This window comes from Geotrypetes seraphini, chromosome 3 (assembly GCF_902459505.1).
Source record: "Geotrypetes seraphini chromosome 3, aGeoSer1.1, whole genome shotgun sequence".
Classification (NCBI taxonomy): domain Eukaryota; kingdom Metazoa; phylum Chordata; class Amphibia; order Gymnophiona; family Dermophiidae; genus Geotrypetes; species Geotrypetes seraphini.
The window spans coordinates 411,032,237-411,051,054 of record NC_047086.1 but is presented as its reverse complement, the minus strand read 5'-3'; the positions used below and the strand labels follow the sequence as shown (position 1 = coordinate 411,051,054).

The 18,818-nt window shown below is 40.9% G+C and overlaps 1 protein-coding gene across 1 annotated transcript in view; it reads left to right on the top strand.

Moving 5' to 3' along the window:
* Window positions 1–18,818, top strand: part of PTK7 (protein tyrosine kinase 7 (inactive)) — a 373,613-nt gene that overhangs the window by 258,924 nt on the left and 95,871 nt on the right. Inside the window, 1 exon segment of the mRNA XM_033937683.1 lies at window positions 10,009–10,164. Coding sequence (XP_033793574.1) covers window positions 10,009–10,164 — 156 coding nt within the window.

The window sequence follows — 18,818 nt, the reverse complement described above, 5'->3', positions numbered from 1 at the left end:
TATATACGTATATACATATATATGTATATATATGTATATATATATATATATATATATACGATAAGATGAAGATATATATATATATACACACATACACACACACACACACCATATATACATCAAAGGACTGAGATTCAAAGCATTTACAATCAAACTAGAATTTTATTTCTTACAGAACAGGATTTATAAAATCAGGCAGGTAGAGCAGGTTACAGATAATATCTTTTAACAAGGAAGAATGTGCCACAAGACAAGATATTGCTAAAGCAGAATGATAAATTTACATGGTTTAAAAGTTACTCACAATGATATGCAGTAGGCCTTGGTGGTTGAAAAGTTCTGGGGGAGCTACCACAATTACGATCCAAGATGGCCGACGGTCCCGGTCGCTGAGCAGCACGCCGGAGATTTTCTGAAAACTTTTCAGAAAGGAAAGAGTTACTTACTTAGAATGCCGAAGAGGAGAGGCCGCAGCGTCGCTGGAGCCTCGCGGCGCTCAGCAGTCCCCTCGTTCGGCAACATAGAAGAACTCCTGCGTCGGATGCAGGATGTCCCGGCAGCATCGGTGCCCCCGCTGGAGACGCCTCAGAGGGGCGGGAATGAGGCGATCTCCTTGGGGCTGGAGACTACGCTGAGCCCCGATGCTAGGGCACCTCCCCCACCTCATCAGGTTACCAGCTCCCCACGAGAGGAGGAGCTGCCGGTAGAAGGCAGGCATCTACCCTCGGAGGCCAGGGAGAACAGTGAGGGGAGCGTGGGAATGGACTCCCTGAGTTTTCAGGTGAGTCCAAAGAATAATGAGGAATTGGAAACATCAGGGACTACTTCAGGCCAGCAGAAGGATTACCAGGAACAGCTGAAAACTGGTGAGACTATTCAAACTTTTAATTCTTCATATGTTATTGAAAAACCCAGAGAAGTAACACTGGATTCAATTTGGGATTTGGTGGCTGACCTAGCCAAGTCTGTCAAGCCCCAGCTTTTGCAGCTGGAAAATAAAATTACTCTTCAAGAAACTGAGATAAAAAATATAAAAGTTGAAATTGGTGAATCTAAGAATTCTATTGAGAATATACAACAGGAATTAAAAGCATCAAAACAGCTTAATGAAGTAATAATAAAAGATAATACAAATATGCGTAGAAAATTGGAAACTTTGGAGAATTTTTCGCGTAATAATAATCTCCGACTGATTAACTTTCCTAAGATACCCTCGGTGACGCCTAGGGATATGTTGAAACGTTATATGTTGGAGATTTTGGGTATTCCAGAGGATACATTACCACCACTTACTCAAGTATATTACCTACCAACGAAACCTATTAAATCACCATCTAAACAACAGGAGAATAATCAACCAATTAATGTTTCAGCAATTTTGGAACTTTCGGATAGAGAGCTTGCATCTCCGGCAACATTGCTTCTTACTGTGGCTCTTGCCCCAGATAAAAATTGGTTGCTTAGATTGTTCTTTAGAAACAAAATGAAAGAATTTCTTGGACAAAAAATATTAATGTTTCCAGACTTGGCACGGGAAACCCAGAGAAGAAGACGAGAGTTTCTTTTGTTGAAACCAGGAGTTATATCTCTTGGTGGGACTTTTTTTCTTCGACACCCTTGTAAATGTGTAATACAATACCATATGAAGAAATATGTATTCTTTGAACCATTCCAGTTGACAGCCTTTTTGGTAGGAACTCAGCTGGATGAAGGAAAATCAAAATCAAAGTGAAGTGCATTTGAATAATGATATCCTTCCTCAGCCAAGGGATCTTGTTTTCCTAATATTTGAATTGATAGTTGTTAGTATTTGTTACTAAGTCCGCCTTATCCTTCTTGGATCTAATTTTGAGGACTTGAGCTGAATTTAAGCTAAAAATTTTATTTTATTTTACTTGATTACCATGTACTTTACTTTTGAGTATTATTTTCCTGCTTTTCTTCAACTTTCTGTACAAGTGGATACTTGATTTATAATATGTAAAAATTAGATAAATAAATAATTAAAAAAAAAAAGAAAAGTTCTTTAGTTGAAGAGGAAATTTCATGGTAGAGCAGGCACATGGTCTATAGAAGAGATTTTGCAGCATGATGATCCCCAGGAGAAAAAAAGAGAGAGCATGGTTCCAGCGCTGGTCCGAGGGAAAGAGTGAGAGCATGGGTGAATCTTCCTGATTTTATAAATGTGGGTGGATTGAAAGCTGGTTCCATGAGACACCAGAATCCAGGAGCAATTGTCCAATCCCAAGGCTGGAACTCGGGAGCTATGTCTCCTCCCTGAGGCTGGCATCGCATCCAGTCACAGAGCAGTATTTCAATTCCAGCTTTTCCCTCTGTTTCCAGGTGGATGATGTCATCTGGTTGAATGTTCTTATGTCTGTTTGAGTGGCTTAAGTTCTCACTCTGTTGCTTTGTTGATTAGTCTGAACTGCACCTGGCTATTTCTTTGTCATCCCTGAATAGGTGTACAGAGCTTTTGCCCAGTTTATGTAATAAAATTACTGCTGCCAATCTTGAGCATGGCAGCGGTTGACCATCATCAAGAATGTTGAAAACCCTAGTGAAAAGGGGTGCTAATGCCTGAGAGAAGCATTTGTAGAAACCATTCGTAAAGCCATCAAGGCCAGGGGACTTGCCGGTGGGCAAAGACTGAATAGCCTACACGGTTTCCTCCACCTCTATTGGACTCGAGAGTAATGACACCTCAGCTACCAAAAGCCTTCCCAACGGGACTGAGTGCAAATATGCATCTATCTCTGCCTCCATTCGAGTGTCCTGAGAACCATATAAGGTTTTATAGTAATCCAAAAAGACTCCATTAATCTGTAGGATGGAATTGCAAAGGTGTCTCTCTGAATCAAAGACCTGAGAAATATTATTATGCGTGGCTTGTTTCTTCAACTTATTAGTAAGTAACCGAGTAGCTTTGTTACTAAATTCAAATTTCTCCTGACAAACCTTTTGTAAGGCATCCCCCAGGAATGCCAGCTCTAATTCTTTTATGGCTTAATAAAGCTCACTTATGCGAGCATGATAGGAGGCCTGAGCTTCTCGCTGCTTCATCTTATTTTTCAAATAAATCAATTCCTGCCGCAAATTACCTTCCTTCGCCAACCTTGTTTTGTGAATATTGACCTGTAGGGCTAATATCTTACCCCGCATCACCACTTTGCATCCCTCCCAAAGAGTCCTAGGCGCCACCCCTTCTTGGTCTTTAAATTTCAGGTATTCTTGTAAATCCTTGGTCAATTGTTCCACATGCAACAGCTCTGCTAACAGAATCTCCAGGGTGGTCTCAGTGGAGGATCCCTGAATGGAAAGATCTTAATACTCAGTATAGTTTGGAATTCCTATGCTTTCAGGTGGATTTTTTGGGTCACCAAGCCGCGCACTGGTATAAATTGTTGTATGGATATTTGAATAAAAAACAAAAAACTGGTCTTAGGGATATTTGGAGCATTGAGATCAAGCACCAAGTTTCTGCTTCTCAATGGCCACGACTTTGGTCTTGGAGATTAAAAAGTACAAGGTCAGCATCTATGAGACAAACTTGGTTCTCATAGAGCTTTTTGGACCCCAGTTTGTTTACAAAAGTTGGATAGCTCTAGATCTAATAGATGCTGGCATTGTAATTTAGATGCTGGGACTCTAGATCATTTACTTTTTTTCTGTCCCTTTATCAATGCCTTTTGGAAGTTAATTTGGTCCCAAATTAATTCAATGTTAGAAAATCATGTTGTCCTATCTTATGATAGTATTTTATTTGGAACGTCTATGAGATTCAAGAGTCAAATTTCAGCAAATAACAATAAACTTTTGTTAATACTGACAGGGGTTGCCATTCAACATATTACTGGAAATTGGAAGGACTATATTAAACTTAATTATACCTTTTGGTGGCATTCAGTTTGTCATATTTATAAAATGGAGAGAGTGCTTGCTATACAGCAAGGAAATTATAATAGTTTCAAAAAGATTTGGGGGCCATTGATTGCATATTCTAATGATTAGACACCTTGGAAACCTTTTTATTACATAGGACTATATTTAATGTGGGGATGGGGAGGTATGTTATATGATTTAATGGGTTTATTCTTGACTAGTCTTTAAGCCCGTTACATTAACTGGTGCTAGAATAGATGTGTCTGTCTGTCTTTATTTCTTTATCTCTCTCTCCTTGGCCGCTGTCTGTGTCATTCTGTCTCCCCCCACCTCCGAACAAAGCTGTCTACCCCCAGCATACACCTCCCCCAAAGCAGCCCCCTTTCCCTTTCCCTAACTGTCTCTCCATGGCCCTCTTCTGTCTTCGCCCCCAGATCAAAGCTATTTGCCCTAAGCACACCCCTCCCCCCAAAGCAGCCCCCTTTCCCTGTCTCTCCATGGCCCCTTCTGTCTTCCCCCCAGAGCGAAGCTGTCTGTTCCCAACACACCTCCCACCCAAAACAGCCTCCTTTCCCTCTCCCTATCTCTCCATGGCCCTTTCTGTCTCCCCCAGCATACACCTCCACCAAAGCAGCCCCCTTTCCCTCTCCCTGTCTCTCCATGGCCCCTTCTGTCTTCCCCCCCGAGCAAAGCTGTTTGCCCCAAGCACATCCCTCACCCCAAATCAGCCCCCTTTCCCTCTCCCTATCCCCTTCTGTCTCCCTTCAGCACACCCCTCCCCCAAAACAGCCCCCTTTCCCTCTCCCTCTGGCTCCCTGTATTGATCCCCCTGCTTTTACCCTCCCTCCATCCTGGCATCTTCTGGCCTGCTCAGTTTAGAGATTTAGCCATACAAATATTAAGATTTCCTGTTCACATTGAGTGAGGTGAAGTTTTGGTTTTGTCAAGGGTTGAACAACTTCACTTTCATCTTCATAGTATACCTAGTGACCCCTTCTGTCTTCCCCCCAGAGCAAAACTGTCTGTCCCCAGCACACCTACCCCCCCAAAGCAGCCCCCTTTCCCTATCTCTCCCTGGCCCCTTCTGTCTCCCCTCAGCACACCCCTCCCCCCAAAACAGCCCCCTTTCCCTCTCCCTCTGGCTCCCTGTATTGATCCCCCTGCTTACCCTCCCTCCATCCCGGCGTCTTCTGGCCTGCTCCTCTTCAAAGCAGGCCGCGATCATGGTGGCCGGCCCCAGCGAACCTCGCAGGCCGCTCCCCAACCCGGAATCCTTTTTCAGGTACATTAGCGACAGGAAGAGAAACAAAAATGGGATAGAACGCCTTAGGCAATCAGATGGAAACTACGCAGATTCTGATACTACCAAGGCAGAACTGCTAAACGAATACTTCTGCTCAGTATTCACCTGTGAAGCACCGGGAGCTGGTCCACAACTACAGATAAGAGACAGCCAAAATGACCTGTTTCATGATTACGAGTTTACACCCAGTAGCGTCTACCACGAACTTTCAAGACTCAAAGTAGACAAAGCCATGGGACCAGACAATCTACACCCCAGGGTACTCAGAGAGCTGAGTGAAGTTCTGTCTGAACCACTATCCGTGCTCTTCAATCTTTCCATGCGCACGGGAAAAGTACCCCTAGACTGGAAAACAGCTAACGTAATTCCACTCCACAAAAGGGGCTGCAGAGCAGAGACAGAAAATTACAGACCGGTGAGTCTTACATCCATGGTGTGCAAACTCATGGAAACACTGATCAAACAGAATCTTGACAAAATTCTAGACGAAGAAAATTTACGTGATCCACACCAACACGGATTTACCAGGGGAAGGTCCTGCCAAACTAATCTGATTGACTTCTTTGACTGGGTGACGGGGAGTCCCTGGACGTGATCTATTTGGACTTCAGCAAAGCTTTTGATAGCGTCCCACACTGCAGGCTGTTGAACAAACTAAAATCAATGGGATTAGGGGATACATTCACTAAATGGGTAAGGGATTGGCTAGATGGTAGGCTTCAGAGGGTGATGGTGAACGGTACCCCCTCCAAAACATCAGCAGTGATGAGTGGAGTACCTCAGGGCTCCGTCTTAGGGCCGATTCTATTCAATTTATTCATAGGAGATTTGACCCAAGGGCTTAGAGGAAAGGTATCACTGTTTGCCGACGCCGCCAAACTATGCAGCATAGTAGACAAAAGTGTGCCTGACTTTGTGACGCAGGACCTACGGCAGCTAGAACAGTGGTCATCAACTTGGCAGTTAGGCTTCAATGCTAAAAAATTTAAAGTAATGCACCTAGGCAAAAAAAATCCACACAGAACTTACACACTAAATGGTGAAACCTTGTCCAGGACCACGGTGGAACGTGATTTAGGAGTGATCATTAGCAATGATATGAAGGCTGCCAATCATGTGGAGAAGGCTTCGTCCAAGGCAAGACAAATGATGGGCTGCACCCGTAGGGGTTTTGTCAGCAGAAAACCTGAAGTTATAATGCCACTGTACAGATCCATGGTGAGACCTCATCTCGAGTATTGTGTTCAATTCTGGAGACCACACTACCGGAAAGATGTGTTGAGAGTTGAGTCGGTTCAGCGAATGGCTACCAGGATGGTCTTGGGGCTTAGGGATCTCACGTATGAAGAAAGGCTAAAAAAACTGCGGATGTTCTCACTGGAGGAGCGAAGAGAGAGGGGGGACATGATTGAGACCTTTAAATATATCACGGGGCGTATAGAGGTGAAAGATGATATCTTCAGTCTTACAGGGCCCACGGTAACCAGAGGACACTCGCTGAAAATCAGGGGAGGGAAATTTCAAGGTGATGCTAGGAAGTACTTCTTCACCGAAAGGGTGGTCGATCATTGGAACGAGCTGCCTCAGCAGGTGATTGAGGCCAACAGTATGTCAGATTTTAAGAGAAAATGGGATATTCATGTGGGATCTATAGGGGAGTAAGAATCAGGGAGTGGGTCATTGGTATGGGCAGACTCGATGGGCTGTGGCCCTTTTCTGCCGTCAATTTCTATGTTTCTATGTTTCCCCCCGACGCGATCCCTTGCGTCAGAGGGAATGTGCCACCAAGGCCGGAAAGCGGCCCGCGAGGCTCGCCAAAGCCGGCCATGATCGCAGGCTGCCCCGAAGAGGAAGATCAGTGGCAGCGACAGCAACGGTGAGCGAGGGCGGGAGGTGTGTTTGAGCTTGCTTCGGGTTGGTGAGTGAGGGCGGGAGGAGGGGAGTGGCCAGAGTGATCCCTGGCCGGGTTCTAAAATGGAACACGGCCACGGATCACACACCACAGCTGCAGGGATCACAATTTTTTAAAAGCGCATTCGCCACTAACGCTTTATTATATAGGATGAATGGGATGGGTGGGGGAGGGGTCTTTTTTGTATGCATTTGACAACAATTGTTAGAATGTCAAGTGATTTGTACGAATTATCTGATTGAATTTTGTACACTTGTTGCAAGAGTTAAAACTGAATAAATAATTTTTTTTTATTTTTTTTTTTAAAGGTGCCTAGACTGTATAAAGATAATAGAATTTTAATGGACACATGGAAAACCTTAAGATTTGTCAGCAATCTAACAAATATTCCTATTAGTAAATCAACAAATCAAACCATATGGCTAAACCCCAAGATTCAAATTGGCAGATTTAAGATCATCTGGAAGCATTGGACTTTAAATGATGTTATTTTAAATATGGTCTTATCACAAAGTTTTAGGTGGCTGCAACTGAAGCAGGCCATTCAGGTAGGCCGCTCATTGGTATAAATTATAAGTGAATCTGTTAAAAAGAAACCCAAAAATGGTCTTAGAGATATTTGGAGCATTGAGATTAAGCATCAAATTTCAGCTTCTCAATGGCCACAAATTTGGTCTTGGAGGATGAGATGTACAATGTCGGCATCTATGAGATAAACTTGGTTTTTTCTTCTGCATAGAGCGTTTTGGACCCCAGTTAGAATACAAAAGTTAAATGGTTCAAAGTCTAATAGATGCTGGCAGTGTAATCTTGAAGTAGGGACTTTGGATCATCTTTTGTTTTATTGTCCCTTTATCTTAGCCTTTTGGAACTCAATTTGGGATCAAGTAAATTGTTTACTGGAAAAGCATGTGGCATTTATGATACAGTACTATTTGGTATGTCTATGAGGAAAAAGAGCCAAATATCATCAAATAACAATAAACATTTATTGATAATGACAGGAGTCGCCATTCAGCACATCAGTGGGGCTAGACAGGAGAACTTTAGACGATAGTGGGATGCCCACCACCGCCTACAATCGGGATGCTGCTTTTAGAATTAGGCCCATAAAGCTTACATAAATATTCAACCTATTCCATTTATAATTGGAAAAATTACAGTAGACTCAATTATAATTTCTGGTGGAACTCATGTCACATATATAAAATGAAAAGAACAATAGCTATACAACAAGGGAACTATAAGAAATTTAATAAAATTTGGGAGCCATTAACTTCTTATTGTAATGAGTAAACACCATTTTCTATTGAAATTTACACCGTCTAATGTCTGGGAGGGGGGAGGTATATTTTTTAATATTCATATTGGGAAAATAATAGAGGAATGATAGGAGGGGAGGGTGGTAATTTTATGTATTGTAAGATAAATCAGAAAGATTGTCAAGTGATGTGTTTAATTGTATTGCTTTATTGTTTGTGCACTTGATGTAAGATTGAAAACGAATAAAGAATTAAAAAAAAAAAACAATTGATGCACATTAGGAAGAATAACCCAAATCATAGTTGGGGGTCAGTGCCCAAGAAAAAGATCTGGGTGTCATTGTAGACAATACACTGAAGCCCAATGCATTCAATTCGGGTTGCCTTATCTCAAAAAGATTTAGCAGAATAAGTGAACAAGATAAAATGGATGGAACTCCTCTTGTTTGAGGAAATACTAAAGAGGTTAGGGCCCTTCAGCTTGGAAAAGAGACAGCTGAGAGGAACAGGTACAAGTGGATCAATCAAAAATTACAAAGACTAGGGGACACTCAATGAAGTTACAGGGAGATACTTTTAAAGCCACTAAAAGGGAAAATATTTTTACTTGGAGAATAGTTAAGCTCTGGAACGCATTGTCAGAAGTTGTGGTAAGAGCGGTTAACATTGCTTGTTTAAATTAAAAAAAGGTTTGGACAAGTTCATAGTCTGCTATTGAGACAGATATGGGCAAAGCCACTGCTTGCCCTGGATCAATAGCAGGGAATGTTGCTACTATATTTGGGTTTTTGCTACTGTTAGGCAGAGCACATAGCAAAACAAACTGAACAGCATCAGGAATTACCAAGTAAAAAAAAAGTTTACAAAACAAACATTACAGCTGATTACACTGGGACCCAATTTTTCCAAAAGGTTTTCTTCCTTAAAACAAACTGGTGATTATGATAGACCTCTTCAAAATCAACACAAATATAATCACATAGGAATTTTGAGAAACACAATGGTATCTATAACATGTTTTAATGCACAGTTTCTGATACAATGGCTAAAAGTTTTTTCCTGCTGATTTTCGTTTGTACTCAGTGGCCAACAGACTTTTGAACATAGTGATAACCATTGTTTGGTAAGATTCACTCTTTTTCCTGACGAAAGCAAAGGCTGACGCACCTAATGAAACTCAATGAAGAATAATCTGAAAGACATAGACTTTCTCCACTGTGTCCTCCCTCCTGGTATGTCCTATTCTCTGTTATTAACACAGGGATAGAGAAAATATTGTTTCCTACTATCTTTCACCCAGATATTAAAAATCAACAAAATCACGTAGGTCCTCTCCATTCTCAACCAACCCATCCAACATACACTCACCTAATTTAAAAAGTAATATCGCACACACTAAACTCATCCACACAATATCAACGTTTAAAAGTTTTTCAGTGTTAAATGCAAAGGAAACATGCAAAGGTTGTTAAAGTAGTTTCAGAGGCTTTGCTGAAACCCAAGTAGACCACATCTAGCTCATGCCTTTCATCTAATTTTTTGGTCACCCAATCAAAGAAATCAATCGTTTGTTTGACATAATTAGCTTCATGTAAAATCATATCGACTCAAATATTTATTTACTCATTTATTTCATCTTTTCTTTCTAGGTGGTGCTCTTCTGCAGAATGGCCAAACCACGGCTGAGATACAAGAAGAAATGGCCCTCACAAATCTTGGCACCAGCTTATCAGCCAATAAACGACACAGTGTAACTGATAAGATGCATTTATCTCGTGCCAGCTTACAGAAGATTACAATGCTGGGTATGTGCATGTTTAAACAGAATGTTTAGGAGCAGTTGCAATAACTGAGCTCTCAATAGGGGGGTTGGAAAAACTAAATATTGGGACCCAGCGTCTAGTTTAGAGACTACCAAACTTTTTCAAGCCATAACCCCATGGTTGAGGCTTCAGCAATGCTAGTGATTCTGCATCAAACTGAAATACCTCTGTACTTCAGGCTGGGTTGCAATGTTAAACTCAGTATACATGAATCATTTTGAGGTGTCGAGGTCTTGCAGTCCATCTGCATATTCCTCCCAGCATTCTCTGGGGAGACAACCAGATCCACTCAGGGCCTCTGTTTCAGGTGCTCAGGGCTTCCACTGGCCACTTTCCAGGTACTGAGGAAGTCTTGTAGCCCATCTGCATATTCCTTTCAGAATTCTCTGGAGTGACTCCCAGGTCCACTCTGATTCATTCAGGGCCTCTGCTCCAGGTGCAGCGTGCCTATTGACACAAACAAAATTTTGTTTCTACTGTTTTTCTCTTTCTTCCATTCCCATGGCTCCAGTATACTTTTTCTCTTCTTAAATAAAGATATTATTATTATTATTATTATTATTATTATTATTATTAATAATGCTGGCGTGTCCTAATCTTTATCTTTTTCAAACCACTAAATTCCTCAAGGCCACATTGCCCACCTTCCGAATTCATCACTTTAGCTTCACTTTTGTCTTTTACCTTCTCAGCTCTGAAGCTTCAACATTTTCTTCTAGTGCAATGTGGTTCTGAAAGCTAGGGTTATGCTGCTGAACCCGCAAGTTGCTTGCAGAATGCTGTCAGTCATCTTTTCAACTCCGCCTCCTTCTCAGTAAGCTGCTCCTGCCTCCTCAGTTTTTTTTTCTGCAAGCAAATTGTTCAGAAGTGTTTCTGCTCTGCAGTTTTATTATTTTATGGTATTTTTTTCTAAGTGTTCAGTTGGCGGCTCGGTGCCCAGAGGTTTCCAATTGTTGGGATCCCTGCCTAGGAGAAGATGCAGATTCGTGCTACAGAAGTCTGCTGCTAGCAGGATCAGCTCTCAAGGACACCTAACTAGCTAGCCTGATTTTTTTATTTTTTGAGCTTAGGGGCTGTCCCCCATGTAGCTCCTCGCACTTCTGATTTATGAGCTTTAGCGCAGGATATTTGGCTCCTTCCCAGTTGATTAGAATTAATAGTGGGCCGGTTTCATGGTCCTCTTCCCCTTTGCAGCGCAAGGTTTTCCAGGGGACAATTGGGGGGGGGTCTCCAAAACTGAAATTTAAAGGTTTCTATAGCCAGAGCTCATGTCCCCCATCTCTAAAACCCCTTTCCCTGCAATTTTTGTACTTCATGAAAGTCCCCAATGGCTGTTTTTTTGTGATTTTACTGGTGATAGCTATCTTGGATTTTAAACAATCTTTTTTCTAAAGCCTCCATCTGCCTCAAAATCTCTAAATTTTACTTAAAATTGACAGGGATGGACCCCTCAGACCTTTTTACTTTTATATCATGCTAGGTTTGCAATGAATGGTCAGCTGAGAAGCATTCATGTCCCGCTTGTGATGAAGCATTTGGGGGAGGGGTGAGAGCCTTGGGCTCAGCCTCCTTTGAGTCCTCCAGGCCTGGGAATCTGTAGGAGGTGAGTTCCCCAGGGGAAGTGACACTTTCTAGAAACATAGAGTATGATGGCAGAAAAGGGCCGTCGGCCCTACACGTCTGCCCACCCAAAAGAACCCTCCCTTTAAAAGAGCACTCCCTCTAAGCAATTCTCCGAAGTAAACCCACATGTTTATCCCATTGTTTCTTGAAGTCGAGCACGTTGCTGGCCTCAACTATCTGACATAGAAGGCCATTCCAACGGTCAACCACCCTTTCAGTGAAGTACTTCCTGATGTCACCATGAAATCTCCCACCCTTGAGTTTGAGCGGGGTCACCGCTACCAAGGTGCATAACCTTACAGTTTTTGGCATTAAAATTCAGTTGCCAAGTATTAGACCATTGTTCCAGTAAAAGTAGGTCCTGCCTTATAGTGTCGGGCATGGTTGCGCTGTCAACCACGTTGATAGCTTAGCGTCATCGGCGAATAGTGTAATTTTACCTTGAAGTCCCTGAGGCAGGTCTCGTACAAAGATATTAAACAGTATCAGACCCAAGACTAGAGCCTGCCAACTATGCATTGGCCAAACACAGATGTATAGTGACTGCAGAGTCCAGGAGGACCAGCAGAAGTTTCCTGCTGGAGTCCTCAAGTTCCCTAGTACAAGGCTTCATCCTGGATTTGGTGAGCCTTATGTGGAATGCCTGTTTGAGCTGCTGAGGGTCCTTGGTGTCTGCATTCAGCCCAACAGGTGGTGGCGCAAGGGATCTCCCCTCAGCATGTGCTCTGATTAGTCGATGACACAGAGCTGCACCAGGACGTTCAGTCTGACATACACTGGGAGGATGGAAAGTCTGATTCCATGCCGCTGTTGTCCCAGGATGCAGTTTCTCTGGCAGAGTCTGGGTCTCTGCTTAAGAGCAGCAGTCAAGAAGCGGTAGTGGCCCTGGAATAGCTGGCCACGGTGTGCCGGCTATTCAAAGCTCTGCACTCCCAAGCGTTATTTCTGTGAGAATTAAAGCTGGAAGTTCCTCCAGCCCCCTTGTTGAGGTGCTCAATTATGAGCAGCTCAGTTGCTCCGACCGTATCCCCAAAAGGATCCCTGCGAGTGGCTAAGACTTTGGCCAAGTTATACCCGATGGCTCCGGATTTCCACAGCTGTTTGTTCAGCCAAAGGTGAATTCACTGGTGGTGCATAGACCATCAAGAGAAACTAAAAACTTCTACTTATTTGCTTATCAAAAAATTAATGGGTGTAGATATAAGACCTTAGATAGCACCCTAGCATTTCAAGCTGGTAGGCAACAATCTTGGTTAGGTAAATGTATTCAGCAAGCTATGTAGTTTTCGGAAATTAATTAAGACCACTTTGTTCGATAAATTTATTACTTAGTGAGTTTTATTATTGAAATTCTATTTTATAAATATTTGCATTTTTTACTGTCCAACTCTTTTTAGTGTAAACCGCCTAGAGCTTTTAGTTATGGCGGAATAAAAGAATAAAGTTATTAAGTTATTATTCTTGCCTAGTGAAGGATACTCAGGACCATAAAGTGGAAATTGTCCTCAAGAGGCAGTTTGAAGCTTTGGTCCTAGGGATTAAGGCAGCATGTTCTTGCCACACCTGTCTGTCTTGGGTCCGAGCCTCGGAGGACAACAAACATCATCAAATGCTCCTATCGGGGGTGGATTATATAATGGACGCTGTGCATGATATGAGGGGGTGCTGAAAGGTTCTTAGCCCAAGCAACTTCCCGCCATTGTAGCTGAAAAGAGTGTTATTTTATTTTGAAAAATGCCAATTTGCATAATCATAATGCTATGTTTTGACATTGTTTCAGATCATTGATTGAATCATGTAAACAAAAAGAGTGGAATTTTTAAGTGTGGAACTCTGATGTATCATGAAGTTCTTATTCCTGCAGAGGAAAACTAAAGAAATCCATGAATGTATGATGAAAACATTGAGTGACAAATGCCCATCATACTCCACAGTGAAGAAGTGGTGTGCAAACTTTCAGCGTGGAGATTTTGAGACCAAAAATGCAGCAAGGTCTGGGAAGCCTCAAATGGTGTCAACTCCTGAAATTGTTGACCATGTTGGGGGCGTGGCTTGGAAGCACATGAGCACGGTCAGGTAAACGGTGAGCTCCGTCCCGATAGATCTTTTTAAAGATTAATAGGTTACTTAAAATTGATTATATCCGACTAAAAAAGGAGGATTTGTTAACCTATGGTGTCCGGTAAGCAAATTAAGGCTGATACAGCTTTTATTGCAATAGGAAGTGCTAAAAGAGAGAAACCCGAGCCAGCGACCCTCTCGAAAAACCTATCATCGAAAGACAACCTGAACAATAATGAAATCCTTCTTGAGCTGCGTGCAATTAGAGAAATTGTATCGGACAACTCTAAGAAGATCCAGGAGGTGAAAGAAGAGATCGCTATTCTTAACAAAAAAATGGAAATAGCTGTAAACAAAATGGTGAACCTGGAACATAGAATGGTGACAGTTGAAACAGAGGTAATTCAAATGAAGCCTGATCATAAGAAGATTGAGGTACTTACTCAGATGCTGAAGGATTGCTGTAATAGGGAGAGAAGGAGCAACTTGAGGTTATTAGGACTTCCGGAAGGGGCAGAGAAAAACAATATGACTTCCTTCTTAGAGAACCTCCTCCCTAAAATCCTGCCAATTAAAATGAAGTATCCTCTAGAAATTGAAAGAGCCCATAGGATACCTTCAAAGAGGATTGATAATCAAAAGGGGCTACGTCCAGTAATCTTTGAACTCTTAAGGCACCAGCAAGTATTGGAGTTATGTCGCCTTGCTAAAGAGAATAAATATTTAAAATTTCAGGACTCTCGTATCCACGTTGTGCCAGACTTTGCGCCGGCCACTGCAGCTAAGAGGAAGAGTTTTCTTGACTTAAGACCGCAGCTGAGAAGCATTGGAGCAAAATATGATTTGATATACCTGGCGATTATGAGGGTGACTTACAGAAATAAAACATCTAATTTCAAGGAACCGGGAGATCTGCAAGAATTTTTACAACAACTGGAAGAACCTATGAATTTATAAATACCCTTATTCTGTTATTTTTTTTTCCAGGAAATGAGTTAAATCATATAACTTATTTAAGGTGTCAATAGTATTAACTTGATATGAAATTTAGCATAGTTAATTTTAAAGTTTAACGGCTCATGGAAGAAAACGTTGAATCTAGAACGTTGACATCTGTGGGTGTAAGGAATTGTTACTGTGATAACAGATTTCAAAACAAAAGAAATGAAAAGTTGTTATGAATGTAATCACATGATTGATTATATTATGTTGTTAATATGAATGTGGAAATAAATATATGACAAGGTATTTATTACTAATGTATCTGATAATAGATATGATTTATGGGCTTCAAGGCATGAAGAGTGGAGGTACAATCAAAGTTTATGACATTTTCTGCTTTGAATCGATTGCCCTATTTTTATCACTTATGAATGATATGGTCAATTATATATCTTTCCACATGAACTTGTGTTTTATTTCGTATTAATTACAATTTTTCAAGATGGATAATTATTATAATATATGTTGGTATAACATTATATAAAAAGTGATTTAACAATTAATATTAGAATGTTTTTAGTTTAGAAGTTTATTTTATTGGTAATATTCCTGATCAATTTATTACAGTCTTACAAGGTAATATTTGAGCAAGATATTAATTTCTTCACTCATTCATTATTTGTTTAATATTTATTCAGTATGTGCGTTTATACTCATATAATATAATGATGAAAAGTTTTTGATGATAATTATATATACGAGGCATAATTAACCATCATAATTATTTTTAGGGGGAATTGATTTTTTACTGGGGATATATATGTTTAAGGGATTAATTTATTTATATATATATTATTAATGTAACTTATTATTGTGGAACAAAAGTTAATGATTTGTCTATTGGGGGAATTCTCTTTACCTGATCTAATATGTGTGTTCTCAAATTTTCACTTTTACCATTATTATGAGGGGATAGGGTGGATGGAATGGGGGGGGTTTGGGTGGGTTAAAAAGGGGTAAGGTTCAGGCTCAAGAATTTAAATTAAGGAAAATGGTGTCTGTTCATGAGATTTGAAATAATTTTAGTTACTTGATTTTGATTAACACATCGAAAAAAATGGGCAGCTAAAACCGAGTCAACACAGCTTCTGCAAGGGCAGGTCATGCCTCACTAACTTATTGTACTTCTTTGAGGGGGTGAGCAGCCAGATGGATAAAGGGGAATCTATAGACATCATTTACCTTGACTTCCAAAAAGCCTTCGACAAGGTGCCACACGAGAGACTGCTTAAAAAGATATGGAACCACGGGGTACAAGGGGAGGTCCACCGATGGATCAAAATCTGGTTGGCAAACAGGAAACAGAGGGTTGGCGTAAAGGGCCACTACTCAGACTGGAAAGGGGTCACGAGCGGAGTTCCGCAGGGGTCAGTGCTGGGACCGCTCCTGTTCAATATCTACATAAACGACCTAGAGGCGGGAACCAAATGTGAGGTCATTAAATTTGCAGATGACACCAAACTATACAGCAGGGCTCAAACCAGGGAAGACTGCGAAGATCTTCAAAAGGATCTAACACAGCTGGAAAAGTGGGCCGAAAAATGGCAGATGAGCTTCAACGTGGGGAAATGCAAGGTCATGAACGTGGGGAAAAAGAACCCGATGTTCACATACAAAATGGGGGGAACACCACTAGGGGTCAGTAACCTGGAGAGAGACCTGGGAGTGATGGTAGAAGCAACACTGAAGGCATCGGCACAATGCGCCACGGCCTCAAGGAAAGCAAACAGAATGTTGGGTATCATTAAGAAGGGTATTACAACCAGGACGAAAGAAGTCATCATGCCGCTGTATCGTGCAATGGTGCGGCCGCATCTGGAGTACTGCGTCCAGTACTGGTCACCGTACCTCAAGAAAGACATGGCGGTACTTGAGGGAGTACAAAGAAGAGCAACTAGACTGATAAAGGGAATGGAAAATCTCCCATATACTGAAAGATTGAAGCAGTTGGGACTTTTCTCCCTGGAGAAGCGAAGACTTAGAGGAGACATGATAGAAACCTTCAAGATCCTGAAGGGCATAGAAAAAGTAGACAGGGGCAGATTTTTCAAATTAAGGGGCGCCACAAGTACAAGGGGGCACTCGGAGAAATTGAAAGGGGACAGGTTTAGAACAAACGCTAGGAAGTTCTTTTTCACTCAGAGGGTGGTGGATACATGGAACGCGCTTCCAGAGGCTGTTGTAGACAAGAAAACATTAAATGGTTTCAAAGAAGGTTTGGATAGATTCCTGGAAGAAAAAGGGATTGAGGGGTATAGATAGGTATAGACCATTGCTCAGGCAATGGGCATGGTGGGCCGCCGCGGGAGCGGACCGCTGAGCAGGATGGACCTAGGGTCTGCTTCAGCGGAGGCAACTTCTTATGTTCTTATTAATTGTTTCGATTATAAAGCTTATGATGGCGTTTAAAATTTTCTCACTGAATGTTAATGGCCTCAGTCACCAGATCAAAAGGAAATAAACACAAGCTTACTTGAAAAAAACAGAATGCTGATATCTATTATATACAAGAGACTCATCTGTCTATGGCAGAGTCAAAAAAACTGGTAGGGGATTAGGTAAAACAATGTTTTTTCGCCTCAGCAGTTGGAAAAAAAAGTAGGGGTAGCTATTCTTATTAATAAGAAATGTACAGCCAATTTTCAATTAGTAGGTTCAGATCCTCTGGGTAGATGGGTACATGTGGATATGAGTATGGGAAATAATACCCTGGCTTTGTTCAATGTGTATGCCCATAATTCGAATCAAAATGAATTTTTTAAAACATTGCAACAATTGTTACTCCCACTGGCTGCTTCTAAAATTGTTGTAGCTGGAGATTTTAACGCTGTTATGGATCCATTAATGGATAAAAAACTGTGTAAAAATATAAAATCATTAGTGTTAGATAATTTGGTTCATTCATGTGATTTAAAAGATATTTGGCGTATACTTCATTTTAATGATCAGGAATTTTCCTTTTGTTCACATGTATATAAGTCTTTTTCAAGAATAGATTATATTTTTGTCTCAACTCAAATAGTTCAGCAGGTGATTAAAGCTTCCATAGACCCAATTATTTTATCTGATTATGCAGGTGTATGGATTGAACTTCAGTTAGATCAACAAGAGTATAGCAGATCTGTTTGGAGATTTGATAATACATTGCTTGTAGATACAAAATTCCTTGAAGAATTTCAAGTAAAAATTAATGAATTTTTTCAATTTAATTTATCAGATGAAATCTCCATGGAGAATTTATGGGATGCCTTTAAGGCTGCACAACAAAGAAAAATGGGGAAACCCAATGATCCACAGTGAAAACAATCCACCGATGAAAACAAAAACTGTGGATGCCTTTAAGGCTGCACAACAAAGAATAATGGGGAGACCCAAGGATCCACAGTGAAAACAATCCACCGATGAAAACAAAAACTGGATACAGATGTTCTGGAGATAATTTATTAAACACTGACATATAAAACCATGAAAATTCATATAAATAGTACTTCAGCTTGTCTGCAGTGTTCTTTGCTCACATGTTTAAAGATAACAGACTGTTTTCAGTCAAATTCTTTATATGTGAGGTTGCAAACCATTGGACCCCTGAGGAAGGCGTGTTTGCCAAAACACGGACCGTGTAGGGTCCGGTTGTATTTTTATCACAGTATTTTTTATCATTGTACTTTTTTAATTGAATTTTCATGGTTTTATATGTCAGTGTTTAATAAATTATCTCCAGAACATCTGTATCCACAGTTTTTGTTTTCATCAATGCCTTTAAGGCTACCATGAGAGGTAATATTATTTCATACTCTGCTCATATTAGAAAACAAATTAAAAAGCAATATTCTAATTTGGAAAAAGAAATTAAATATTTAGAATCTAAATTGATTGATAAATAGGAGCATGACACTTTACAAGCTCTTTTAAAAGCAAAAGGTAAATATAATGAATTATCTTCAAAATTG